Source organism: Hemiscyllium ocellatum, chromosome 25 (genome assembly GCF_020745735.1).
Source record: "Hemiscyllium ocellatum isolate sHemOce1 chromosome 25, sHemOce1.pat.X.cur, whole genome shotgun sequence".
NCBI classification, from domain to species: Eukaryota; Metazoa; Chordata; class Chondrichthyes; order Orectolobiformes; family Hemiscylliidae; genus Hemiscyllium; species Hemiscyllium ocellatum.
This window is the reverse complement of record NC_083425.1, coordinates 35,981,395-36,002,651: the sequence shown is the minus strand read 5'-3', so window position 1 is coordinate 36,002,651 and position 21,257 is coordinate 35,981,395. Positions and strand designations below refer to the sequence as shown.

Below are 21,257 nucleotides of genomic sequence, written 5' to 3'. Positions count from 1 at the left end.
TGTCGCCATAGTCTTATCAGACCTTAGGGCTGCTCTTCCATTTGAGAGAAGCGACGTAATAGTGGTTGAACCTAAGGGCCACCAGACTTCAGGCGAGGGAAGAAGTTGAGAAAGAGAGCCCTTCATGGTAACCTCAAACCAGTGATGGGAAATGAACCCACACTGTTGCCATCACACTTCTGCAAACCAATGGTCCAGACAACTGAGCTAAACTGATTTCACCACGTATTACTATTACGCCCAAAGGATTGTTGAAATCTGAGAAGTGCTGAGGTTCACTGGAGTTTTCAAGACTGAAATTTGTAGTTTTGTTTTGTCAAGACGGACATAAAGGAATATCAAGGAGAAAAAACACAGATAAATTGAGTTGATATACAAATTAACTCTGATCTGCTGAATTGTGGAACAGGTTTGAGAAGTTGAATGATTGAACTCTGTCCCTTGATTCTCTTCTCTTCAAATTGCTGGAAGTACAGGTGAGATCTTGCTCAGTGCCTATGACAGTGCTGTGCCCTGATGTTTTTAAACTCCAACGCTTCCACAAGATAGAGTTCAAATTCAGAAGGGCAGCATTTGTATATATTATGCTGATGGTTCCTCAAAGGAAAGTGTTTACTCCAGTCCCCAAGACATTTCACCAAAGGCAGTCGCTGGTGAAGGAGTAACTGCTTTGTCTATCTTGTGACAGGCTATCTTGTGTTACAGCGTACACTGCCAGAGGATGAGGAAGAAGAGGAGGAATACATTCCATATGTTCCTGTCAAGCAGAGGAAACAACAGTTGGTGAGTGTTCAGTGGATTTGTGAGACTTGAGTCTGAGCAGAATAATTTCATGAAGCTTGACTTTCTCTTACTATTATGTGGTTTCTTTCTTATCATTCCAACTTCAGCATTTTTTTTTTGGTATGCTGAGGAGATAGCAATTTCCTCTAACATCTATTAAAATTGAACCCTTTTGATCTGATATCATACTGATGAAACTGTAAAACAAATTTTTCAAACAGTATACCCACTTTCAGGGCCAAATAGATGAGATGAGGAAATAGCCATACAGCCACCAAGTTCAAGATTATGTTGCAAAGCCCTGAAAACCTTCAGTTGCGAGAGGGAGAGGGCTCGGGAGAGATTAGAGATCACAGAAGATTTTACACAGAGGAGAGTCATTCGACCTGTTATGTCCATGCCCCCTCTCTGTAAGAACAATTCAGCTGACCTCATTCCCTTAGCCTATCTCCTGCCATTTTTTTTCCTCTTCAGATAGTTATCCACTTCCCTTATAACAGCCATGACTTAATCTGCCTCCACCATACTCATGGGCAGTATATTCCAGAATCTTGCCTCTTGCTGCTTAAAATAAAAATGTTTCCTTCGTGTTGGCTTTTATATTTTCTTTCCACATTGTGTCTGTGTCCTCCAGTTTTCTTCCTATTGACTCTGCTGAAACCCCTTATGATTTTGAACATTTCTATTAAATCTTCTCTCTAAATTCTTCATGGACACAAAGCTCAGGTTCTTCCTTCTATCCACATAATTGTACCGCCTTAACGCCTTTGGATGTGTTGCCAAATTCCAAATTAATTAGCAAATGTATAGAATTGGACCCTATTTACCAACCTCTCAGAGACAGAACCGGAAATGATATCACCGACCACAACAAACCAAGACAGATAAATAGCAAGGCAGAGTACTGGGGGATCATTGATATTGCCTAGCATGGTGATGAAATGTTTGAGAACAAATCTACAACCTAATTTACCTATGTATACTGTTAACCTCCCCAATACTGCACCCCTTTGAGAATTGTACCCTTCAGTTGTTTTGCCTAATCTTTATCCTTTACCCAAATATATGATTAAATTTAAATTTAATCTACTACTTGTTTGTTCATTTCACATCTTGCCCCTGTCCTTTTGGACTCTATGATCTTCACAGTTATGCAGTACTTCCAAGTCTTCTGTGATATACAAAATTCAAACTTCTTCTTGGCACATCCAGTCTAGGTCATAAATATATATCAAGAAAAGGAATGCCCTGACTACTGAACCCTGGGAAATATCATTCCTCCAAACTGAGGAGCAACTTTCTCTCCTTGCTGACAATATCCCTTTAATTCAAGGACTTCAATCTTACTGACAAAACTCTCATGTCTCTCATTGCTAACAATAGTCTGGTGATAATAACTAGATTAATAATCTAGAGTATTTCAGTAATACTGTGTGAATGTGTGTTCATATTGTGGTAGCAGGGGTAATTTAAACCGATTAGTGACGGATTCTGGAATAAGGTTGAAGGCTCAATAAGAATTATCGTGAGATTAATGATTTGTTGTAAAAGTCCATCTTGTCCACTAGTGCTCTTCAAGTAGTGGAAGAAATCAGTGTCCTTTCTCAGTCAAGCCTACATATGTACCTATATGGCAATATGGTTGACTTTGTACGGCCCTTGAAATGGCTGAGCAAGCAACTCAGTTGTTAACTGTTCAACTTCTCAGAAAAAAAATCAGAAGAGAATAAAACTGGAAGATTTTCCTGTCATTGACTTTGGCACCAGAAACAGTAAAGTACACATTTCTCTTCAACCTTGTATTGCCCTCCAGACTTAATCCATCGACTTGTGTATTGCAAGGATCGTTTCACAAACTGGCCAAGAGACGTTGTCATATTCATTGAATTTTATCATGCAGACTCAGTCCATCAATACCGTTCCCAGCATGTGATGTTCCAATTATGGGGCAGTATGGAGAGATAAGAGTCAGGAGGGAGTTATCTTGGGAGTCCAAAACATTTGGCTCTGGACCCCATGAAGTCTCATGGCTTCAGGTCAAACATGGCAAGGAAGTCTCCTGATTACCATCTGCGATTTTCCCTCAGCTAAGGAATTAGTAATCCTCTATGTTGACCGTCAACCAGAAGAAATATTGAAGGTGCTGAATTCAGTATGTGTGGTGATTAGGTGAGAATAACATCATATTTCAATGTGATGTTCTCCAGTGTTGAATAGACTCTCACTGGGATCCTCTGGAAAATGGACACTAATATGTGTGGCTCTGAGCTCCAGTGAGTTAACAGGTTGTTGTCAGGAGAAACACGCCTTCCTGTCAAACCATGTACACATTGCATAGAATGGAACTTGGATCCACTGTGTGGAATGCTTGCCCTTGGAGGTGGTACAACAAAGATTTACTGGGCTTAGAGAGCCCCACTGTGATGAAAGGTTGAGTAAATTTGAATGATCTTGTTGAAACAAAGAATGTTTTGGTGGGTTGAGAGATTGTTTCTCCCGGCTGGGAAATCTAAAACATGAGTTGCTAAAAAGATTGCCATTCAAATCTACATGTTAACTGCTTATCTCCAGCCTAGTGAGTTTCTCCAGCATTTTCTTATCTTTACCTCCGATCTCCAGCGTCCATAGCACTTTGCTTTTATTCTCAGACATTGGGACACAGTGAGGCAATAAAACTTTTCTTTACTTGAAGGGTTATAAATCCTTATCATTCTGTACCTCGGAGGGTTGTGGATACTTGCTCAGTGTATTCAAAGGGCCATGTAATCCTCTTCTCTGATTTCTTACATTGTTCTGTCCTTGGGCTTGTTTGTGTGCATATAGTGCAAGGAGGGCAACTTTGGTTTCTTGTTTAGCCAGTACTGTGATTATTCCGAAATGTTGATCAATAGGTTTTTTTTTGGGACTGACTTCTAAAGATTGCAGTGCAATGCTCAAGTGGGTTTTGAAATGTATAGATCTGAAATGAGTGATAGGAAAAGCCATTGGGTAAAATAGTCCCTGGGACAGGAATATCATGTAATGGTTTGACTCTGTTCCTTTCTGCTGGTTGGAAACTGATCGTTTTCTATATGCAACCAGATGGAGAAGCTGGTGCGGATACGTAGGAAAGTCGCCCTGGATGATAATCAGGACAGTGACAGCGACCTCAGAGAGGATGATGGCGATGGCCCTCTGGGACCACGGTCCAATATCAGCCTGCTAGACCAACACCAGCAGCTAAAAGAGAAGGCAGAAGGTACAGCGTTTCTATCCCACTAAACATGTCAATCAGACTTTGGGAAATGTATATTCTGTTGGAGAAGAGTTGGTATCAATGATCAACTTGACATTCAGTCTTTCATGCAATGTAAGATTTGGGCAGTTTAACGCTCAGTGTGATATGGGCCAGACAGTCTGACAGTCAGCTTGGGAATTGGAGCAGTCTGTCACCAAACATGGGAGCTGGGGCAGTCGGATGTCCATGATGGGAGCTGGGGCAGTCCGACACTGTGTTTGATGTGAGAGAATGTACACTGACTGCTGTATATAGATGCACACAGTGCAGAGTCTCCACCAAGATAACTACCACTAAAAGTGCACTCATCCCATTTTCCTGCAGATGTCCATGTTATTAAATGTTATCATAGAATGCCTACAGTGTGAAAGCGAGCCATTTGACCCATTAAGTCCACACTCACTCTCCCAGATGCACCTCATCCCTGTAACCCTCCATTTCTCATGGCAACCCCATCTGCACTTCCCTGGAAAGTTTGGCCAATTTAGCATGGCCAATCCACCCAACTTGCACATCTTTGGATGATGGGAGGAAAATAGAGCACCAAAAGAAACACAAGCAGACATGAGAATATGCAAACTCCACATAGGCAGTTGAACACCGGTCACTGTGAGACAGCAGTGCAAACCATTGAGTCACTGTGTCACCCTCTTTTTAAGGCAGTCACGAATTATTTCAAGTGCTCTTCCAAATATTTTTTAGATGTTCTAAAGTTTCTGGCCTCCACTACCTTCCCAGGCTGTGCATTCCAGATTCACCTTCTGAACAAAAATGTTTCTTCCAAAAACCCCTCTGCATCTCCTGCCCCATCGCCTCGACTGATGCCTTCTCATGATTGATCCCAATCAAGAGAAACAGATGCTTTCTATTTACTCTGTGCATACGCCTCATATATACCTCAATCAGGTCCCAATGATGTGGGGTAGTCTGACACTGAGTGCAGAATGTGAAACATCCCAATACTCAGCTTTTCAGTGCAACACTGCACAGTATGGGGCACTTCAGCCGGGACTGTGGATAAGGGCCAATCTGAGACGTTGCGGGATTTAGGCCAGTCTGACGTCAATAGTGGGATCTGTGGCAATACAGCAAGAGCTATGGGTTATTTGGCTGTCTGTCACTGACTGTGGGGATGGATGTAGTTTAAGAACAATTCAATGAGGGTAGCATTAAATTCACACTTTTTTTTCATGATGTTGGTGGTTTTGAATCTGGATTGAAGATGCCTGCTCACATTTCTGTTTTGCAGCACGTAAAGAATCTGCTAAAGAGAAACGATTAAAAGAGGAGGAGAAAATTCTGGAGAGTGTTGCTGAAGGCAGAGGTCAGTTTAATTGTTGTAACATTTGGAAAATGAATGTCTCATCAAATTAACACAATTGATTGTCTGTGTTAATGTTTATGTTCTTTCCACTCTTGGCTCCATTTTCAGCAGTCTACCTTGATTTCCACCTTGCTTTCATATCTCCCTATTTTCACCCTGCCTCCATCCAGTTCTGTTTCAAAAAAAACTGGAAAACTGAAGAGTTTGTGTCCCCTGGAGTTCTCCTGACAGACTCGATGAGTTGGCAGCTGGCAAATACAAATATCTATGAAGGAGTAGCACGTTTGTTGATGTCCGAGACCACTGTTGAGATTTTGTTGGCTGATGTACAACATGGAGGTCATTCAGAGCAAGCGGCAAGCTGAATGCGCTCGATAAACGGTCTGCTTTCCTGTCAAGTTTTCTAGATGTTTAACTTGTTTGGCAAGATGAGAACCTGAATGTTAATAGATGTTAACACCAAAACACAAGGCGTTTGACAATCAATAATGACCATTGATTGGTATCTCACACTGCCTAGCGAAAAGCTCACAACAGCATTAAGGGTGAAGAGATCATCTTGACATTGTTTAACCTGATTCTGTCATACATGTTGCCAAATTACTCAAACCCATATAAGGTTCTGCCCGTCGTTTTTTTTTTCAGTTTAGCAGTTAGTACTGAAAACTTGCTGAAATTTTCATTCTCCAGTCAGTCGTGTACAATTTGCATTTGAGAAGAGCTTTTCTTGAACCTTTCCAATCTTTCCATTAGCAATGAAGCTAGCACTGAACATAGCAAAATGCCTCTCCCTCACCAAGACAACATACATTATTAATGTTACATCCTTGGACCAATCAGTCACACCTTCAGTTCAATGTTTAATATTATATTTGCTTTTGTCACTGCCTGAGATGATGAAATTGCAATTTTATCCACCCAAAAGCTTCGGTCTTATTGATACTTTATTTTCTCAAGTATACTGCCTTTTAAAAAGTAACTTTTAATTTTGTTTCTTCTACTAAATTCTGATATATGCATTTACAATAAGTTGCATTTTGCTTCTGTCATCCATTGATTTAGCTTACCCATATTCCTTGGGAATGATTTCATGTTGATTCGCATCAATTAATATGGCAACATTTGCAATCTTGTGTAGATGGGACAATTTACTTGCTTCTAGAGACATTTTGCATCTTGTCAGTTAGTTGTTATATGGAGTAGAACCTCTAATTTGTTCTTCTAATTCTGAAGTGTCAGAATATTTTTGTTTGATAAGAAAGATAGTTTTTCCTTTGTGTAGAGTCATATAATTATGTGGTACATAGGGCCATTGAGTCTAGCATCCTGTGCGGCATCTTTTAAACAGCCAACGATTTCTTACCTCACTCTTTTCCAGTAGTCCTGCAAAGTTTTCAAATATATGTCCAATTCATTGTGAAAATGTATTTGTGAATCTGCTTCCATCCATTTTTAAGGCAGTGTAACTCACTGCAATAGATATATCCTGATCATATCTGTGGTTCTTTTGCTGATTTTTTTTCAATCCCCTGGTTACTGGTCCTCTTGCCACTGAGAACATTTTTCTATATTCCCTTGATCAAAATCCCACAATTTTGGATATAGCTGCGAATATCCCCATTACCTTCCCTGCAAAGAAGACATTGCGGGTGATAGCTCTGCTTGATGCACAGTTTGCCAGGAATGTAAAAATGTACATTTTTTATAGATCATTCTTAGGCTTCAGCTTCTGGAGAACTCGCTTGACCATCAATGCTTTTTTTAAAAAAAAGTCTCGACATAATCCTACCACAGCAAATCATGCATTACATTGCTGAAAGGGAGACATTGGCAAGCTGTCATTAAACAATGTTTTCATTTCTTTTGTAGCCTTGATGTCTGTGAAGGAAATGGCCAAGGGCATAACCTATGATGACCCAATCAAAACCAGGTAGGCATCTATGCTTCCTGATTTGAATTCTACTGTTATTTCTTGCATTGTTAAGAATCTGTAAAACTGCGAAAATCCACTTCTGTGCAAAATACCATTAAAGTTATAAATTTAATATGTGACATAAATTAAATCTGAAATTACACAATATGAAGAAAATGACCCAATAAGCAAATAGAAGTGCATTTTGCTAGTGACTTTTAGAAGATGAAGATGAGCAAAGATTAATTAAGGAAAAAGGTAATTGACAAATTTAAGGGGTTGTCATTGATGTCTATGTGGATTTTGAGAAAGAGATACTAATATATCGGATAATATACTTGTTACAAATTGCCTCTGCATTCTTCCCCTAATTCCGCACCATGCTATCCAATCCAGCAGGTCCACCCAACCTGGAGCCTGCTGAACTGCAATTTTCCTCCCCCAGTTGTAGTAGGTATGCTCTCCTTGCCCACTTGTTGGAACCCAATCCAGTGGTTTGGCTATTGCTTAGCTTGCTTTACATCCAACAGGTATGCCCACTCCACTCTTTTAAATGAATTATTCAGCTTCCTCAAACTCAACACTTGTGTCCTAGACCAAAGGCAAGATATGATACTGCTGTTGTGGTCCATCTGTAGTCATGTGTATCCATATCACATGATTGCAGAAATGACCAGGTCACTCTTGGCATATTAGAGCAAGTTGCAGCAATTATACTAACAATGTAGACCTACTTGGTTGAACAAACACTTGTGATGACAGCCTGAAAAGCATCTGTCCACAAAAGATATCTGAACTAGTGAAAGGATAGCAATGGACTGTTCTTCAGAAATGCTAATTGAACTGAAATTATTGTCATAGGGATATTACAGTCAAACCTGAATTGTTTTGTTTCTTTTGACATTGTGCTCAGCAGAGTGGATTCATTTCCTCCTTTTGTCTCTAGATGTCTCTATTTCTCCTTTTTTGCTATTAGGGCTGTATTTGTCTTTTGCTCTGGGTACCCTCACCATCTCTTTAACTTGCTTCTTCTCCCTCTTTGTTATCTGCATAAAAAATAACATTTTCCAATCCCTTTCAGTTGTGAAGAAGAGTCATATTGAACTCTAATTGGTAACTCTCTTTCTGCTGTCAGGTGCTGCCAGAACTGCTGAGATTCTCCAGCATTTTCTGTTTTTATTTCAGATTTCCAACATATACAGTACTTTTATTTGAGTAGAAGTTAATCCGGTTATCTCCAGGATATATGAAGCTTCTGCAGCTTTATATTCAACTTGCAAGATGATGAACCTTAGATATTTTCTCTGCACTAGCCTGACCCTGGGACAAACTTCCAAGATCTGCTGTGGGCTGTTTTTCCTCTCTAACCTCAATCCCCTACATCACTGCCTTGCATCCCACCCTTGCCTTTGCCCTCTTCAAAGATCCCTTGTTTCCTTACCCTTCCCTCACATCCCACCTTATGCTTGCCTCCTTGTCCCTTCCCTTTCTTTCCCCTTCTCTTATTTCCTCCTCCTCGGTTTAATGAAAAAACAAATCATATTTTACTAATCCTTTAGAGGTCATTGGGGGAGCAACAAGTGAGCAAGGATGACTAACAAATTGAACCTGTAGATGTGGTGTTATTGGATTTCCAAAAGGCATTTGACACAATGCTACATCAAGGGTTACTACTCAAAGTAATGGCGCATATTATGGGAGGTTACATTTATATTTCCCCTCAGGATGATGAATGTTGCTGGCAATGCCAGCATATATTGTCTATCCCAATTGCTCTGGGTAAAGATGATGGTGAGCATCATTCTTGAACTGCTGCAGATGTATGTATACGCATAGGGCTGTTAAGAAGGAAGTTTCTGGATTCTGACCTCATAATAGTGAAGGAAGACAATATAGTTAAAAGTTACGATGGTGTCACGTGGACCACTACTTAGATGCAGTGAAGTTCTCATCCATCTGCTGCCCTGTCCTTCTAGGTTGTAGAGGTTGTGGGTTTGAATTTGCTTTTGAAAGAGGTTTGTTGAGTTGGGCAATGCATCTTGAGGATGGCAACCACTGCTGCTATTGTGCATTGGTAGTTTTGGGAGTGAACGTTGAATGTGGTGGATGAGATAACAAACAAATTGAGGGAAAATATCAAGAATTACATTTGGAACACATTTCCCATTCATAAATCAACAGAAACATTTGATTCATTAAATCAGTTTGAAGAAAAATACAACTTGAATGTTTTACTAGCATTTTGTGTTAGTCTCACATTTCCAACATTTGCAGTATGTTGCTTTTTTTAAAACTCAGTGAGTCATGAGGCTGTATAGATTTGAATACTCAAGAAATTTTATCATAATCCTATGTTTCCTTCTTAATGGTGTCACTGCTCTTGCAAACTTTGGAACAGCTTCTTTAAAATCTTGATTGAGTTTTGTGTGATTACATCCATATAGTTAACAGTTTAAAGGAAAATGGTGAAAGGATTGGTATATTGAAAGTGATAGTTGGGTAATTAATCAAGTGGGCAATTTGTCCTACATGGTATTTTTGAGTGTTCTTGGAGCTGCTGCCATCTCAGCCGGTGAGAGTATTTGAACGGATAAAGGATGGGTTAGTTGGAATAAGATCACTGCAAAGAAAGGCGAGGAGAGTTTCTTTCTGCAGATGATTATGTTTGCATGAAGTTGATGAAAAGGAGACCATTGACCTCCATGACTTTATTTTGGACAATTGCATTGATATGATGTTTTTAATAGAACTGTGTAGGAGGTATAGTTGGTAAGTTTACAGATGACACCAAAATTGGAGGTGTAGTGGACAGTGAAGAAAGTTGCATCAGAATGCAATGGGATCTTGATCAGATGGGCCAATGGGCTGAGAATAGCAGATAGAGTTTAATTTTAATGAATATAAGGTGCTGCATTATAGAATGACAAATCAGGGCACAGCCTATTCACTTAATGATAAGGTCCTGGGGAGTGTTGCTGAACAAAGAGACCTTGGAGTGCAGGTTTATAGTTCCTTGAAATTGGAGGTGCAGGTAGATAGGATAATGGTATGATTGCCTTCATTGGTCAGAGCATTGAGTGTAGGAGTTGAGAGGTCATGTTGCGGCTGTACAGGACATTGATTAGGCCACTTCTAGAGTATTCTGTGCAAACTGATCTCCATATAGGAATGATGTTGCTTAACTTGAAAGAGTTCAGAAAAGATTTACAAGAGTGTTCCAGAGTTGGAGGATTTGAGCTATAGGGAGAGGCTGAATAGGCTGGGACTGTTTTCTCTGCAGCACCAGAGGCTGAGGGTTGACCTTACAAAGGTTTATGAAATCATGAGGGGCAGGGGTAGAGTAAATGGACAAGGTTTTTTTCCCTGGGGTGGCGGAGTCCAGAACTATAGGGCATAGGTTTAGAGCGAGAGGAAAAAAATATAAAAGGGACCTTAGGGACAACCTTTTCACGGAGGGGGTAGTGCGTGTTGGAATGAGCTACCAGAGGAAGTGGTGGAGGCTGGTACAATTACAACATTTAAAAGGCATTTGGATGGGTACGTGAATAGGAAGGGTTTAGAGGGATATGGGCGAAGTGCTGGCAATTGGGACGAGATTTTTCCTCCCACAGTCCAAAGATGTGCGGGTCAGGTGAATTGGCCATGCGAAATTGGCCGTAGTGTTAGGTAAGGGGTATATGTTGGGGTATGGGTGGGTTGCGCTTTGGCGGGTCGGTGTGGACTTGTTGGGCCGAAGGGCCTGTTTCCACACTGTAAGTAATCTAATCTAATCTAATCTAATCTAATATAGGATATCTGGTTGGCATAAATGAGTTGCACCAAAGGGTCTGTTTCCCTCCTGTACATCTCCATAACTCTAATTTTGAGTTGTGTGATTGTTTTTATGCAGAAAGATTAAGACAGGTGTTGATCAGTCTGCTCCAAAGCAAGCAAAGTAAACCGCTCGTGAGGCCTTGAGCTTTTTTTTCAAGTTTGAATTGCAGAATGGGTAGGGTCAAGCTCCCACAGAACCAAGATTTTTAGTTTTAGCTTTCAGTCTCAGTTGTTGCTGGGGTCGTGATGCTGCATGTGGAAGCTGTTTTTTGTTTTGTGTGATACAGCTAAAAGCTTGGGTTCTCTTGCTGCTTGAATGACACATGAGACAATCTGTTTTCCTGAATTTGCCTTTGCCAAGGGTGTGTTTGTGGGATGTTACTATATTGGAACAGTTACTGGTAAGTAGTTCAATAATGTATTATTATGTTAAGTTTTCCGATAAAGCTATTATTCCAATTTCTTCTTTCTTTGTTGGCTTTTAACTTAATGTATGAATGAAATGTATTTTGCTTCAAAACTGGTGATTTGATCAGTCGAAATGCATCTGGACTTGGCTTTAAAATGAGAAAATGTTCGGGCCTAGGCTTTGATGTTTTGAGGGGGTTTGGTCTGATCCAAGCAATTGGCAATGTCAAAATTCCTTCCCTGATTGAGTATATGCTTAGTGAAGTGCCTTAAGATGTTTTTCTTTGTTATTATTGCAGCTTTAAGGGGAAAATCTGAACCACACTAAAAGGGACAATGTTAAGGTACGAGAGAGATTGGAGCATTTGTTTTATATTACTCCAACATAAAGTCACATTAATAATAGTTATTATAGTTGGAATATTTTGGTTTTATTATTCTTTACAATAACAATTTATCCTCGGAGTCTTTAGTAGTTTGTGAAGGATTCTGAATTGCACAGCTGTTTTTTCCAGAGTGGTAGGAGTCCAGAGCGCACTGCCAGGGGTGGTGGTGGAGGCAGAAAAAGGATGTTCTATTCAGATATGACAAGGTGGTTAAGGGACTTCGAGATAAGCACACAAATATTGTAAGGGATGGAAGGATACGGACCAGGTGCAGGCAGAAGGGACGACTTTAATTTGGCATTATGCTCATTGCAACATTGTGGGCCAATGGGCCCATTCCTATGCTGTGCAGTTCTGTGGTTCAATTTCAAATGCACAGAATTGCATTTGAGTTTGAATGATTCAATTGCCTAATGCAGGCATTGTCACCATTAATGTTGGTATTTCTTTGCAGCTGGAACCCACCACGGTATATACGCAACATGCCCGAAGCCCGCAATGAGCGTGTGCGGAAGAAATATCACATCCTGGTGGAGGGGGAGGGCCTGCCTTGTCCTGTCAAACATTTCAAGGAAATGAAGTTTCCACCAGGTAAGAGTAATTGAAACATTGAGGTGTGGACACTGGGATTGGAGCTGGCAGGAAGACGGTTAGAGCTTGAGGTAGAGATCAGGGACTAAGTCTTGCTTTAGGAGAACAGGAGACATTGAGGGAAAATAGCTCAATCGCTGATGGAGCAGTGAATATGAGCTAAGGCAAGGACTGGCAACTAAGAGTTTTACCACCTCAGGATTCCTGCAAGCTACCTTGTCAATAAAGTTTTTTTAAACCATGTAGTCACGATTGTAAGGCAGGAAATGTACACATAGCATAAGATGTATACAAATAATAGTCTATAGTCATAAGGTTTAAAAAGTTATGTTTTGGGCATAATGTAGGGGTTGTGTAACCTGTTCTACAGTTTGCCTACTGCAAACTTGAGTGTTTTGATTAGAACAAAGGTGGTTGGTGATTAAATGGGACCCAAATTGTCTTCGAGTCATAGAGATGTACAGCATGGAAACAGACGCTTCAGTCTAACTCATCCATGCCAACCAGATATCTGAACCTACTTGGAAGAAGGTGTTACTCTGTGAGACAATGGCAGCATTCTTCGAGCTAACAGTCTCTAATGTTCCAGAAAAGTGTTGAGAATGTTAGTTTGCGAACAATTGTGCTTCAACCTGTCTATTCAGCCCCATGATCTAACAGAGTTTGGGTCTCAGCATCTCTGTCCACATACCAGGACCATGTGCCTCATGTTACGTTAGTGATAGGCTTTAAGATGGAAAGGATACAGAGGAAGCTAGTGAGATATTAGGTTACAGGCTTTCCGAGAGAGAGAGAAAGCAGTTAGAAGCTGAAAGTCTCTCTGGTTCTCTGCACTGGCAAGTGGTTGGAAGATCGCTTTTGGATTCGACTCCCTTCAGCCATATGTATTGTGACTGCTACTTCCAACGATGAAAGGCCAGAAGTGAAATTGGCTCTGTCATTATTTACAGACTGATTCAGCAGTGGTCACCAACTTGCTGGTTGCCCAACATTGTGACTTCAGCATTCTGAGATAAGGCGATCATGAGTCAATTTCAAGTAACTACAGACTCCTGGAAAGAATACTTCATCTTATGAAAAGTATTTGGTCAATCTAAATCTAGATCAGATGACAGCAGGTTATAGTCCAACGTGTTTATTTGAAATCACAAGCTTTTGGAGCATTGCCCCTTTGTCAGGGGAAGTGCGACAGTAGCATGCAGACACAGAATTTATTGGCAGAGAGATCAAAAGATCATAGAAATGGTGTGAGTAGAGTGTTGACAGGCTGAATAATATATTATTACTGGACTGTTGACACTCCATTCACACCATTTCTATGATTTTTTGACCCCTCTGCCAATAAATTCTGTGCCTGTATGCTTCTCCCTCACTTCACCTGATGAAGAGACAACACTCCAAAAGCTTGTGATTTCAAATAAACCTGTTGGACTACAACCTGGTGTTGTCTGACTTCTGACCTTGTCCACCCGAGTCCAACACGTGCACCTCCACATCCATCTAATTCGAGAATCTGTTCCACTTTGGTTTGTACTGCTTGCAGAGATCCAGGATCCAAAGTAGAAAAATCAAGTTGATGCAGTGAATTAATCAGTCAGGATGCTCACAATATTGGATAATAACGATTGATATTTCAAACTCCAGTGCTGGATCATATTCAGGGTGGAATCTCGCTTCAAACACCAGCTGTCTTCCCAATGCCATCAATCCTACCTAAGTGTGAAATGAAGGAATTGAAATCCACCAAATGTTAAAGATTGCAACTCTCTGGAATCTGTCATTTTCTTATACTATTACGTATTGTCTTTAAAAAGCTGTCTGAGTTGGGAATTGTTTCTACAATTTTCATTTTTGCCAGCCACTGCACAGAGTAGATGAAAATGTGTTATAGCTGGGGATCTATGATGTTGGGAGGCAGTGTGAGAGTAAGCATTTATGGTTAGATTGTGCCTTGCAATGTTTTACTTATTATGAAGTTTCATTAAGATCCAGACACTAAGCTCTCTCAACCACCTTCTTCTATTGCTGAGTGTCTGACTTAAACATCAATGATGGAAAATTGATGCCACAGATCAACTGATATGTTTACTGAAATTTCAACATGTTTGAAACGTAAGCAGAAAGACTGGGCACTGCAAAAATTGCATTGTTGTCAAATATTTTTGATTTAATTTTTTTTTTTGACTGGCTTAAGCACTGAAACTGGCCATGTAGCTATCAAACCCATCCAAGCTGTCTGCAAGGCAATTTGGTTTGACACCGACCCTGCCCTTTTCTTGTAGCCCTGCACATTTTCTTTTCCCTTCAGTTACTTATACAATCCTTTAGAAAACCTGATCAAATCCACCCCCACAGTGTTATGAGATAGCTCATTCCCAATCCTAAGCTCTCACCAAGTGTAAAGGTTTTTTTTCCCTTTTTCGTTATTTGGTATCCTCTGGTTCTCAATCCTTCCATCAATGGGAATAGTTTCTTAATCTAGCTATCGTTCAGTCATGATTTTGGGCATATCTCCTTAATCTTGTTCTCTCTAAGATGTACAACCCCAATCTCTCCAACCTATCTATATAACCAAACTTTCTCATTCCTGGAACATTCTTGTTAGATCTTTTCTACAACTCTGTAAAGTTCTTACATCCTTCCTCAAGTACAACACTCTGAATTGATCACAATGCTTGCTTTCATGCCACAGCAATGTTTTACAAAGTTCAACAAAGCTTACTTGCTTTTGGACTCGATGTCTTTTGTTTATGGAATGCCATTTGCTCTTTTAATCTCAATGTGCCCAACATCTTCAGTGATGTGTAAACAAGTACTCCCAAAGTCTTTTGCTCCTGAAACCCCTTTAGAATTTTATCCCTTTGTTTTTAGTGCTTCTACCTGTTCTTCCAACTGAAATATACCATTTCATGCAGTTTAAACTTGGAAAATTGGAGCAGGAATTGGTCTTTCAGCCCACCAAGCCTGCTCCACCATTCATTGTGATTGTGGCTAATCCTCCATTTCAACGCTATACGTCTGTTCTCTGTCCATAAAGCTTGACACCTGTAGTCTCCAGAAATCTCCATTTCTTTGTTAAATATTTTTATTGAATTGGTTTCCACAGCCTTTTCTGAAATCTCAGTGCTTCACCAAACTCTGGGGCAAGAAATTTCTCCTCATTTCAATCCAAAATGGCCTACCTCATAGTCTGAGACTGTGACCCCTCTGTTATGGTCCCCTGGCCAGGAGAAACATCATCCCTAATTCTATTGTGCATTGCCCTGCCAAAACTTCATCGGTTAAAATGAAATGTCCTCTCATTCTTCTAGACGTTAGTGAATACAGGACTGGTTGACACAATCTGTCCTCATCTGGCAAACTTGCTAACCCAGTTTGGTGAGATTTCATTGCATTTCTTCCGCAGCAAGTATATCTTTGCTTATGTAGATGACTAAAACTGCAATTGAAAGCAACTCCAGGTGTGGTCTCATCAAGGACCTGTACAACTGCAATAAGACATGCTTGCATGCAGTTGTTCCTTAAATATTAGCCATTGCCTATCTACTGTTATGCCAATTTATTACAGGCAACTCATTACTCATATCTTTGTAGTTTTCCTTGTTTAGTTTTTGGGAGCCTAGTTTCTGACTGGACTGCTTCATTTTCTGTTCCAATGAAGAATTCTATTGGGTTATTGTGAAATATCAAATGATTAAATAACTTTGTGAAATTAGATTTGCACTGATTTTGTGATGTTCCTGTCACTTAGCTATGAATCAAAAAATATGGGTTTTATGCTGTGTAAATCCTGTGTGCCAACTATACAATTGTGGTAAAATTTTCAGTATTTTCTTTCCAGCAATTTTGAAAGGCTTGAAGAAGAAGGGGATTTTACATCCAACACCCATACAGATCCAGGGAATTCCAACTGTGTGAGTACTGGAATTTTACATTAAACACCTATTGAAATACCAGGATTTCCAGCAGAGAGGTAATTGTATGCCTGCTGTGTTAGATATTATTGCTGGCCAACTTACTCGTACAGGCACTGTTCTTTTGAGTTGAGGAACTTGATTGGAAATTTGCACCTATGCATCAGCTTGCTTCTGGATCTGTAAACCTCAATGGGAAGCCTTATTCTAGGAATGTGCTCAGTGATGAAGTGAGCTTTCTTGTTTTTTTAAAAATCTGTTCATGTTCCTAAGCTGTTGAGGTGAGTACTGGAAAACGAGGCAGATCCTCAGCATGCTCCAGGATCTCCAGTTTTGAAGTATGTGTGAATAATGATGCAGAAGGCTCTGGGCCTGTCCCCTTGTGTCATGAGGCATGGAAATTGAAAGTAAAATGATATCATTTGAAAATACATAATTCTTCTTATTTTATATAGTTCTAAAAATGTATGATCTTATTAATATTCCCTGCGCATCACATGAATCCAACTCTCTACTATTCAGGAATACATGTAGGCATCTAAGAAAGCCTCAGCCTCATTTGTTCTTTTTGCATATTTTGGCATTTGCGCTTAATCCTGTGTAGTGGAAACTAGTTTTTAAGAGATACCGTACAGTAGTTTTGGGTAATCATCCATGGTTATTATTTAATGATCAATATTGCTGAGAGGGCGATGTCTGTGATTAGTGAAGGACAAATTGCAAGACTATTTCAGTGACTTGGCTCCTATAATGAATGCTAGAATTGTGCTGGAGTTTCCTGACTCTGCAGTGTTGGATGTTCTCTCACCTACTTGTCTATTTCAGTTTGGCTGGCAGGGATATGATTGGAATTGCATTCACTGGCTCTGGCAAGACACTGGTGTTCACCCTACCAATGATCATGTTTTGCCAGGAGCAGGAGAAAAGGCTACCATTCTCCAAGAGAGAGGGTCCGTATGGACTTATCATCTGCCCATCTGTAAGTACCACAATGCTCCTTTAGATAGCTCTTTAATTCATATACTCAGATTTAATTTTAGAGTGAAGCAAAATTCACACTGGGCTATATTTAACCTTGTCACTGGGAACATATAATCATGTTAAACGATGTTAGGATGAACTCTTCTCTGAGAAGTATGACAAATGGGAGCAGAAGAGCTGATGACACAATGTTACAGAATAGCCAACGCAGAAACTGACTGTTCATCCTAACTGGCCTTCATTAGTATTTATACTCCATGTGGATCTCCTGTGCGCAAATGGACTCATCTCAAACATTGCGCATAATTTTATTTTTTTTTTCTTTTGAGTACTGTGCTAGTTTTGGTTTGGAAGCTTCGATGATAACCTCAACCTCAACTTATCATAGGAAATTCCAACCACAATCCACATGAAAGAAATTACTGTTTCGTTCTTACTCCTGTCTTATCCAAGTTGAGCATTGATACACTGATTTTTAGAATCATATATCTAGAATTAAATCCTATTTCTTTACATGTTTGCATTTTTAATTGCTGACTTACAAAATTGATTTTAATGATTTGCTCACCTGCATTGTTTGATCTTGATTTGTCCATCTACTGAACTCAGTATTTTACTTACAAACCGTAGCTAATTACTCCATCCAAAGTGCAGCACTTGACTTTAATCAAAATCTCTACCACTTAACTGTCCAGTCTGCAATAGTTCTAATGCTGCCTTGTGTTATGATGTTAATTCTTCCTTGTGTTATCCGCATCTCCCTTTTGGCATCATTTACAAATTCTGATAATGTGTGTTACTTATTTGTGAATCAAATTCACAATTATGAATAAGCTATACTCTTGCTTAGGATCCTGAAGACCCTTATGGAATTATCTACCTCCTTGTAATCTGAATGAGTACCTTATATTGTAGTTCTCTGCTTTTGATTTTTTTTTGTCACCTTGTTCTCGCAATTCCAGTAGATATTGGGTAAATACTGGCAGAATTAATTGCTTGAACATGTGAGAGATATGGTAATGCTCTCTTATTTTCCCATCAAATACTTTGACAGCATATACAGTATAGAACTATATATATAACCTCTTTGCTACCAAGAATTCTGAGGGTAATATGATTTACTTCAGTCCTCTTATATTTGCCTAAACCTTTGTGAGTACTTTGTCTTGTTGGTCTGGCATTTGTTTTCTATATCAGCCATGGTAAATGAAATCAGGAAGATTAAGAATAGTTAACCAATACTTAACTTTTACAACGAACTGAAAGAAGAGACTTCTGTCATGCCATTGGGTGTTGTCCCGATTCCTTCATCTTTATTCAGGGTCCTGGAGGGAGAGAGAATGACCATCATATGCATAGAGTAATGAGTTCTTGGTCTTTGGATCAGCACTTTCTCAATGATGAAGCCATTTTACAGGGAGGTGCATCCAGATAAGGCAGCGTATGTATTAATTGGGTGACCATTATAATCAACGGATATCATTAACTGAGACCAAACCTTTTACTGTTATACAATGAATGCTCTTAACCTTGTTAATTGAATTCATACGATGGATACATTTCCCCTTGTTAGCTGGCCCCTTGCATACTGAATGCTTCCAATATTGTTAAATGGTTTTAAGTAATGACTGCTTTTCCACCTTATTTACCCATTACCCTTGCTTCCAGTACCCCATTGTTAGCTGTAACTTCTTATCTGATCTGAGTCATGTTCAGCTGAAACTCTTCATTCACAAAACTCAGAACTTAACTCTTTACGTGTCTGTTTATACCCGATAGGCATTCTCAGCTTGAAACCAAACCAAAGTCGAAACCTATTAAATCACCCAGAGCCCACCCTAAGGTTACTAATGATTGCATTAAGATTACTCATGGTCTCCACCTTCCTATCCTCAATAACTGGCGGTGTGAAAATCAATATAGATCATTTTGACTTGTGTTGCTTGACAGTCTTTTATGCTGTTATGATTGATATGACATTGCTCAATATTTTGTGAATAGAAATATCTTGACACAAACACCACACACTGACAAATTAACTGAAGCGAGTATTGCTTTAATTCCTATGCAGAGAGAGTTAGCGAGACAGACCCATGGAATAATCGATTATTATTGCCGCTTGCTGGAAGAAGATGGTTTTCCACAGCTTCGCTGTGCGCTTTGTATCGGTGGCATGTCCATCAAGGAGCAGATGGAAGTTGTCAAGCGGTATGTACTGTGGTGTAAGGTGTGTGATTTTTATATAATTTATTTGGATTCTTAAGTTTTGACTAGTGGCAGATACATTTCTTGGCCTCTGAAGGAATTTAATGACTAACTTTTAAGTATTCTGTAGCTGTACATTTTTTAAAAATTCAATATCAGAGTAAGTCATCAGGGTGAGTAATGGGATTTGTTTACATTGGGAGTGTTTTATCATTGAGCAAGGTTACCAATGGCTTTCAGAAAGAAGATTCTCAGTTTTTTGGTCTTAAGGGAACAAACTTCTGGAAACATAGAAAACAGGAGCAGGAATGGACCATTCGGCCCTTTGAGCCTGGTCCGTATTCAGTAGATTTATGGTTGATCTATCTCAGTGCCATATTCCCACTCTCTTCTCATCTCCCTCCTTTGCCTTTAAAAAAATCTAATAACTTATGAATCTCCTTGAATACATTCAGTGACTCAGTCTCCACAGTTTTCTGTGGTAGAGAATGGGTTCACTATCAATTTTCCTTATCACAGTCCTAGAAAGTTTATCCTTCTCCTGAGGTTGTGATCCCTAGTTCTAGACTCCCACCCAGGGAACGCACCCTGCCTGCATCTTTTATGCCCAGCCCTATTAGAATTATGCATGTTTCAAAGCGATCCTGTCTCAGCCTTCTAAACTTCAGCCAATAGAGTCCTAGTCAAACATAATCTCTCTTCAAAGAGCAGTCCTGCCATTCTCATGCCCACTAGATATTAGCTGAGTGAATCACTGCTTCACTCCTTCTATGGCAAGTATATTCTTCCTTAGGTAAGGAGACTAGAATTCCATGCAATACTCCAGATGTGATCTCGCCAAGTCCTTACTGCAGCAAGACATCACTACTTCTGAACACATATACCATTTGCTTTCTTAATTACTTGCTGCACCTGTTTATTTTCTTTGAAGTAGGACATCGAGATACCTTTTTTATATCAACACTTTGTATACAACACCATTTAAGCATCCATAGCTTGGAGAAAAATAGCCTTTAAGTTTCAGTTTGTGCAGTTTGCAGAAAACCTGGCTGAAGTTGGAGGTGTATAACAGTTGCTCCTTGAGACAGGGAATTGAAACCACTTAAATTAAGCTCTTGAGATGTGAAAGAGAAGGAAATTCTATAACGGAGAATTGTATGAGTTTAATGGGATTGAGTTTTTCCATATTTGAAAAATATTAAATTTGTTAAATGTAAGTAATTTGGTTTATTCCATCTTCATTTCTTTTGCATAATAAACTTCTGTTTCATTGTTAAATCTGAATCTGCAGTATTACATGTTTGTGTTTCAATGAAAAAGCAGCTTGTTAAAATCAAAAAAGAATCTGTCAAGCCAGATTTTAGTCTGGAATCTTCCTTGTCCAGTAATAAAGTCAATTGGGATCGTAGCTGTGCAATGTTTCAGTTGTCTGATGTCAGCCATTGCTGTTACTGCCCTGTCTAATGGAAGAAAGGGAACATCAGTGTGACCCATAGTTATTACTTTCTCTGAATCAGTAGGGAAGTTACACTGTTAAACTGAGCTGTGCATTTTCTGAACAACGTCCAAGGGAAACCTGACAGCTGATTTTCACACAAAGGACCTCCCAAGTCACGGTGAGATAAATTTGTTGAGGGTTGAATATTGGCAGGAAAACTGAGAG

At 39.6% G+C, this 21,257-nt stretch overlaps 1 protein-coding gene across 1 annotated transcript in view; it reads left to right on the top strand.

Moving 5' to 3' along the window:
- Positions 1-21,257, top strand: part of LOC132827636 (probable ATP-dependent RNA helicase DDX41) — a 43,016-nt gene that overhangs the window by 2,220 nt on the left and 19,539 nt on the right. The window contains exons 2-9 of the mRNA XM_060844214.1: positions 706-783; positions 3,865-4,021; positions 5,310-5,384; positions 7,254-7,314; positions 12,358-12,494; positions 16,336-16,408; positions 17,234-17,387; positions 19,461-19,597. Of these exons, the coding sequence (XP_060700197.1) occupies positions 706-783; positions 3,865-4,021; positions 5,310-5,384; positions 7,254-7,314; positions 12,358-12,494; positions 16,336-16,408; positions 17,234-17,387; positions 19,461-19,597 (872 nt within the window). The remainder of the gene's footprint in view (positions 1-705; positions 784-3,864; positions 4,022-5,309; positions 5,385-7,253; positions 7,315-12,357; positions 12,495-16,335; positions 16,409-17,233; positions 17,388-19,460; positions 19,598-21,257) is intronic.